Consider the following 8,273-nt stretch of genomic DNA (forward strand, 5'->3'; position numbering starts at 1 on the left):
ATATATATATATATATATATATATATATATATATATATATGTGTGTGTGTGTGTGTGTGTGTGTGTGTCCAAGCATCTTATATACCTAGTGGTATCATAGTTAAATATTGTTTTTACACGTGCATTTCTTCCTTGGCTAGTTGTTGGCTTTTCACGAAAAACTTCAATTAGTCTTTCTTTTTGTGGAAATTAATAGAAAAGTCTTAATATTTTTATAAAAATTTCACTTTTATCCAAAAAAAATTGAGCAGAAAAGTGTTGATTATATGATTCTACATGATAATAAAAAAAGATTTTTTTGTTAATTCGAATCAAAATGAAATAATCGAGACCTTTCTGTTAAAAAAAATATTTAAGATTAAAGTGAAACTTTTCTTAAAATATTAGAACTTTTCTGATTTTTTTTTGGTTTTTTTTGGTTTTTTTTTTTTTGGTTTTTTTTGGGTTTTTTTTGTAGTGTGGATTATCTTAAGCTTGTAGTCCTATAGCCTATTAGGTTGTCAGTAGTAGGGGAGTTATACGGGCACGCGGTTCTGATGTGTCCCGGGCAGTGGGCGTTTTGTTTGGTGTCCCGGTGTGGCACCGACAACACCTACTTTTCTTATACATAGTAGAAAAAATTTCGATTTTTTTTACTTATTTTTCCTGCACCGACAACACATACTTCAACCTCGGCAACACTTAGTATGTATTCATGCATTCACCTTTGGTCTTGGGTAGTGCGTCGTCGACTTCGACATCATTGGTCGTGGTTTAAATCACAATCATTCACACAATTCTTCTATCTATTTTTTCTTGTTCTCTCTCTCTCTCTCTCTCTCTCTCTCTTAAAGAATTTAAGATTGGAAGAGGTGATACCACTCCCATATGCACATGGTTGACGTGGCGCCGATGAGGTGGTCGGATACCACATTTGTTTTCAGTGTGCCCACTCCGGATAACTTATAACAATTCACCAAAACTTCATTGATTTCTTGGCCATTACAAGGGATTTTTAGAGTTACTTTAAACAACTTTTTAATTTTCCGAAACCATCCACAATGAAAACAATTAGATACGATTAACTTTGGTTCAAAGTAATAGCGATATTACTATTAAAAATCGATTTAAGTTTAGTAATCATATAGCTAGTGGTTATATATAGGTAAAATGAATATATCTAACAACCTTATATAAGCTTAGGTACCTAACCTCATCAAACCACGTTATTTTGCATTAAATTTTCATTGCAATCATCCAAGGTTCTTAAACTTCATCCCTAAACTTTATTTACTTCAAAAAATTTTGGAAATGCATAATTATATTTCTCCTACATCCTTTCATTTGTAGCGGTAGGATATGAAGACCATCAGGTGGTATTCTATAGAAAAACGTGATGTAAAAGAAAGATATCGGTAAAAGTCCAAAGATTTTGGAAGTAATCAAGTTATGGGGTTGAAGTTTAAGAACCTTAGGCAATTACAATGTAAATATGATACAAACCGATGTAGTATTATGGAGTTAGGTACCTAAGCTTATATAAGGTTGTTAGATATATTCACTTTACCCTATATATATATATATATATATATATATATATATATATATATATATATATATATATATATACACACTAGGTGTGAGACCCATGTATTAAATGAGTTTGTTTAAAAAAAAATAAGTATGAAATTTTAACAATTTGAAAAGTTTGAATTTATAAAAAAAATGAGAAAAATTTTGAATTATTAAAATTAATGAGACTTTAATGTATTGAATACATTACCTATATAAACTCTTTCTAATAAATACATTACATATATATTGCCTTACATATTAAATGAGAAATTTTAATTTAATAAAATGAAAAATATAATAAAATGACAAGTGAAAAATAGAAAAAATTCAAAAAATCTAGAAAATGTCATGTGTCCAAACGAAAGAGAAGAGGAAATGTGGCAAAAAGTTTTTTATTGATTAAGGAGGATATATATATATATATATATATATATATATATATATATATACTAGTTTATAACCCGTGGAACCACGGTTATAAAATTTATTAAACTTTTATAGTAAAAACTTAAATTTATTAATAAATTATTTTAAATATATTTATTAATTAATAGATTCTTTTAGTTATATAAAATTATAATCATTGATTTAAATAAATATATGAAATTATATTAATTTATAATTTGTATTAGTTTTTATTCTATTGTTGTTAATTTAATTTAATTATGGTGAAAATTTTAAATTTTAAAATTTGAAATGGATAATCAATATGTTGACAAATGACATGCATTAATTAGGAGGGACAATAAGATGACACATGGTAAAAGAAGAATAACATATACATTAATTAGAAAGTCTAATAAGGTGACACTTGTCAAAAGGAGAATAAAACTATTCTTTTATTAGAATATATATATATATATATATATATATATATATATATATATATATATATATATATATATATATATATATATATATATATATATATATATATATGAATTTTGTTAGTATTATTAATAGAAACCGTGATCTACAACATTCCTTGTGTCATTTGTTATAATTTCATAAAAAGGTAAAATGCCATTTATCAAGATTTGGACAGGTAAAAAATAAAATGTTTTTATTATATAACTTTGGATCAATGAATTAACAACAAATTAAACTAATATCGATCGGTACTTGGGTCCTTGCTTTGTGGAAGTATAGCTTTGGCCACATTTTTGGGTACCAAGAAGTTTTATGTTGAATTCCATATTACAAAATCAAAAGAAATTAAAATTTATTAGTGGCAGATATCAGCAATCGTATGAGGGTCGAATATGCTGTTGTTCGTCTAGAGATCTTTACTACCTTGTACAATAGGGTCGCCGCCTGCCTGATGATCACTGCCACGATCTTCAATGGTCGGATAGTGAGGTGTCATATTTACCCCGGCGTACCCCTCCTTTTCAGGAACTCCACGTGGGATTCTGAGGTATCCTTTCTCTCCCCATTCTACTCCCCACGAGTTTTTGATTATCCAGTAGTTGGTTCCATCAGGATCCGTACCGTATCCGGTTAGTAATACTGCGTGGCCAATGTTTGTTCCATACGGTGCGCTCATAATTCCCTGTTAATTATAATAAAATTAAATCCACCTTTAATTTATGGTGATCTAACGGATGAATAATACTATCTCCTTTTGATTTTTGAAGTCATTTTTCTTAAACTTTGACTTTAAATATTTTTTTGTTTGATAGATAATACTTGATGCAAAATATATGAATGGATTGTATTTTAAATGTTTTTTCATTTTATTAAGTAATATATAATACAAATAAAAATACTTAAAGTCAAAGTTGAAGAAAAAAGACTTCAAAGGTCAAAAATGGACTATCAATTTGGGACGGAGGGAGTATATATTATGTATCTATATATGTGATTGGGGTTTTGTGAGTCGAGTTACCTCTTTATACAATACTAAAGGTTCATCACATTCAATTGAAACCTGTATAGGCTGGTTTGCAACTGCTGCCATAAGAGACTGCTCATGATTAAAAGGGACCTGCTCATATCCATGAATTTCTACCACCATATCGTTCTCCTGTCAGTCATTCAAAAAGTTGAGATGAGATGATGATACACGTACGTACGTGCATGCATTACTCAATGTACCTTTTTGACGTTGCAAGTCCCAAACTCAGGCGTATACGGGTAGTTCTTCTCTGTAGTTAGACCTTTATTTTCTATGACGTACTGGTAGGAATCGTGCATTCTCCCTCCGTCACATCCTATATTAGTATATGGACTAACAGAAGAACAGTCGAGAATTTCTTTTGGTGATAATTCTACTAGCTGCTTTGTTTTGATCCAGTGTAACGATTCGATTGAATCTGCTGTTGCAAACGCAAAGCAACTTCCTGCATGCATGCATGCATGCATGAATGTGTAATAGTAACACAAAATATCCTTTTTAGTTTTTACACAAAACAAAAAGTATGATCACCACTTACGTACCACATTGTCCTTGATCCTTGACAGGGGTGACGGCACCTTGGGCTGTCCAGTCAACAGAGGGAGGGATATCAGTGAAATTACGATACTTGAAATTGGAAGGCCACTCGGCCTCGGAGACAAACTTTTTTCCTGGCCGGATCTTCGGAGCAGCCTTCAATCCAGTATGCTTGCTCTTAAACTCGGCGTTAGTCATCCCGGCAAACTTGTTCATCTGTAACTTATATGACTTCTTCGCCTTGTTTGTCGAGTGAACAATTTCCAGGTTAGCCTTGAACGCTTCGTACTGCTTTTTTTTGTCTTTGTCGCGCATAGCCTGCATATTGTGGTGACTCCTCCACCTTTCAAACATCGCCGACTTTCCCTCCTCTGTTTCAACCTCTTTGTCATCATATGTGAAACCCTCAACAATCCCCCATAAACACCAAACCAATGTAAGTGAAACTAAAATTAACTTGCTCATTTCTATTTTGATCTTGTTGCTAGCTGCTGTTGGGTTCAAAGCTTATTAATTTGTGATCGAGAGCTCACATTTTATATATAATCTGGTTCACTGGCTCCCCATGAAACAAGCGAAGTCAACAATAATATGTCATGATCCAAGCATACACGTGTATACCCAGACCCCTTGAAATTAGCTACTGCATACTTGGTGAGATCCAAATATAAATCTGTTATGCACACACGTATGACCTGAAATTTTTTACTTCGTTATACAATATATACACACGTTTATATTAAATTTGAGAGGTTTTGAAAAAATCACTACTAGAAAATCTGAAAATACCTACAACAGAATCTGTAGGTATTCCGTAGGTATAGAGCGTTACCTACGGAAGTGTGACGAAAAACGTGCCGTAGCATAAACGCCCGTGGGTAAATAATACCGACGGATTTGTGACGGATTACCTACGGAATACCGACAACTTTATTCCGTCAGTAATTTACCTACAGAATACCTACGGATTGAAAGAGCGACGGATCTCCTACGGATTACCGACGAGCACCCCATTGACTGTCATTTGACTTTATTGCTGACGGATTTCTGACGGAAACTTCTACCTACGGAAATTCCGTCATTAAAATGAGTAGAAAAAATTTAAAAAAAAATCCATATTTTTCGACGTAAAATACAGAAAAAATCCAGAAATTAAACATATAATGAATTACTTAATCAACCGCAAAACTAATAAACATTACTATAAACTTTGCCAATTATAATATTATACTTTGCATTTACTTTATGTATTACATAAAAGTAGCTTAAATACAAACCAATACAATTCATATTCATACAAACACAATGCATTTCAATTGTCCTACCCTACTTTACTTTGTATGAAAATATTCTTATAACCTACAATCATATAATATTACAAGATAATAATAAAAATATGAGAAATCATTTATTGTATATAAATGTAAAATAGCGTAATTCATGGAATAAAAAAAGTAATAGGGTTATAATTAATTATATTTTTTAAGAGATGCGGTATTAATGTACTTGGAACGTTGGATGTTGTATTCATTTTCTTCGATCTTTTATTTTTCAAATACATTTTTATTTGTCTTCTTTTCTCTATGGCTTGCAAGTAGTACATGTTATTGCTGTTTTCTGCATAAGAAATAATATGATAGGATATGAAATGTATAATTATGTAAATAATATGTTTATATAATAATATTGAATTAAAAAACATACCTTTGTAAGCATCGGTTACCAATTTCGAAGAATCTTGACTTGCAGCGGACGAAGAATTTGACAATTTATCTATTTTTTATACTCATAAATGTGTATGCTATTAAAATAAATATTATGTGAATTAGAAAATAATAAATAACAATAATATAAATTCTATATGAAAAAACTTACCTTTGTAAATCGAAGTTTTAACAGCTGTAGTTGTTGAGACTAGATTTGTTGATGTAGGATATCACGAATCCTAGCATCCAACTTCTCTGTACTCATCTAACCAATAACCTCGGGTGGTGCTGATCCATCCTGACCACCCTCTCCTGATCCCGATCCCGAACCGGATCCTGATTCGAAACGTCTCGCGTCCGTGCTGAAATGAACCATAAGAATCTCAGATACCTCGCATAACCACCGAGAACTATCCTCTAACCAACAACCTAGGGGTTGTGACTTCCTTGACACGCGTATGGGTCCTGTGCTTTCAGTAGTACGGGCCCATACTACCTTTCGCACCTACCCATATTTGTCTCAAGTATCACCACAACGCCCTAAGCACAAACATACATAGCAAGCACTCAATCCTCACCCCTAGAGGAATACCGAATAGCTCATGTCAAGGAACCCTAGGCTAACAGGCATCATAAATCAGGCAATCCTATCATGCAATTCCTGAAGATCCTTAGCCTAGTACTAGCATGCTGTTCTAACATATCTCAAAACAAATAACTTGTATGGTAATTTGGGGTAACTTCCTGGCTCCGGCTGATCGTACCCTCTGCGTCCACCTTTTCTTATTTTGAAAACCATTTTTGAAAACCTCTCCTTGATTTGAGACTGGATTTACACGAATGTTCCTCCAATTCACTCAAACTAGCTCTGATACCAACTTGTAACGACCAAAAATTTCAACCAATTTAAAACATTTTATTTCATTCAAAAACCATTAAGCTCATACATCTTGTTTTCAAAATAGTTTAAACATCAGAGTATTTCCCCATAACCATATCACATAAAGCATAAAACATGAGGAGCGGTACGATCACGCCTTCACCTTGCCACGATCTCCTGAAGCACCCGAAACAATAAACCACAACTGTAAGCCCGAAAGCTTAGTGAGTTCCCCCAAAGTACCCATACACACATAAACATACACATACAACAAAGAACAACATACTACGGGTCCAAACAAAGCCCAATATTGGCCCAATTTACTAAGTTGGGCCCACCTCACCAAATGGGTCTAGATCCAAGGTCCATAATAAATACTGGGTCTAAATTACTTCATCCATAATATACAGTCACGGACCAAACCCCATTAGCCCATAAACAATCCAATCACTTAAGGCCCAAAATCAAAAACCTAACAGAGGGAGTACGCTGGGCGTACCCCTCTTGGTACGCTGGGCGTACTTCGATTCTCGCGGACTGGAACGGGACACTGACCCATTATGCTGGGCGTACATCAACTTATGCGGGGCGTACGCACGCTGATCTAAAACTCCTCATAAGTTCTTAATGGCTTAAGCTCTTAAGCCCAAACTTCAGATCCATCGACCACAGATGCCTATGATTCATAAAGTCTCAAACTTTATTACTTGGGACATCCATAAAGCTCTTAACTCAAGGTATTAATCCATTAAGAGCTACCTACATCATTCATGAGACAACCAAAGCCATTGGGACCTCATTTTTCTTATTCAAGACCTCTCCTAAGGTTTGAAAGGACAGCTAATCTCAGCCAACTTGCATCATGCATCACTTTGGGGTTTTTGGGACAAGAAATGGTGTTAAAACTTCATAGCACCAAGATCTACACAAAATAGATGTCAAGCAAGAGACTTTATACCTCAAAAGGGCTCTAGAAGATGATGCCTTCCCAGATCTACGGGCTCCAGCCTCCCAACTCCTTCCTTGACAACTTCTTCTTTCTTCACCTAGTCTCTCCTTTACCAAACCAATCTCCCCAAGGTCAAATATCCACAAAAATGGAAGAAGAACGGCTACTTAGGGTTTCTGAGGGTAAGATGGAAGATATGGAGGCTAGGTTTGGAACCATAATATAGTGGCTGGCCCTAAAATTAGAGTTTCTAGACACTAGACGTACGCTGGGCGTACGCCCCCAACACCCGCTTTCATTTAACCACTCTACGCTGGGCATAACCTAGCTTACGTTGGGTGTACCCAGACAATTACACGCATGCAATCCATGCATGCCTAGGACCCCTTTGCCAAATATTTCCTTTAGGGACCATTATTGACACTATCTTCAAAGTGTCATAACTCCTTTTTTCTAAGTCCGTTTCCGACGGACTTTATATCCACAATAAGGTGGCGAGAAGCCCTATGCTTCTGGCAACACACCCCGACCCGAAACCTTCCCGAATAAAACTCATTGCCCATAAAAGACCGAAGCGCCCTTACTCTTGGTCTCGGGGATCCAGAAATAATTACTCTTAGAACGGGGCGTTACAGAGAACAATTAAGTAGTTCATATAATAATTATCTAGCGAACAAATGTGTATAAAGTCAATTTGTAGTCATTTTTAAGTATTCTTTTTAAGTAGTAGGAAAAACAATACAATTTAAT

The 8,273-nt window shown here is 34.2% G+C and overlaps 1 protein-coding gene across 1 annotated transcript; it reads right to left on the minus strand.

Moving 5' to 3' along the window:
• Positions 1 to 2,596: 2,596 nt before the first annotated feature.
• On the minus strand, positions 2,597 to 4,488 carry LOC145093399 (vignain-like). Its single transcript, XM_079031519.1, has 4 exons — positions 3,994 to 4,488; positions 3,652 to 3,896; positions 3,443 to 3,580; positions 2,597 to 3,106 (listed from the first exon to the last, which is right to left on the minus strand). Exons 1-4 carry the CDS (start codon positions 4,451 to 4,453, stop codon positions 2,831 to 2,833), a joined length of 1,119 nt encoding a protein of 372 aa, XP_078887645.1. The 5' UTR covers positions 4,454 to 4,488; the 3' UTR covers positions 2,597 to 2,830.
• Between the last annotated feature and the right edge of the window lie 3,785 nt (positions 4,489 to 8,273).

Source organism: Lactuca serriola, chromosome 3, assembly GCF_051521515.1.
Source record: "Lactuca serriola cultivar US96UC23 chromosome 3, Lser_US96UC23_V15, whole genome shotgun sequence".
NCBI classification, from domain to species: Eukaryota; Viridiplantae; Streptophyta; class Magnoliopsida; order Asterales; family Asteraceae; genus Lactuca; species Lactuca serriola.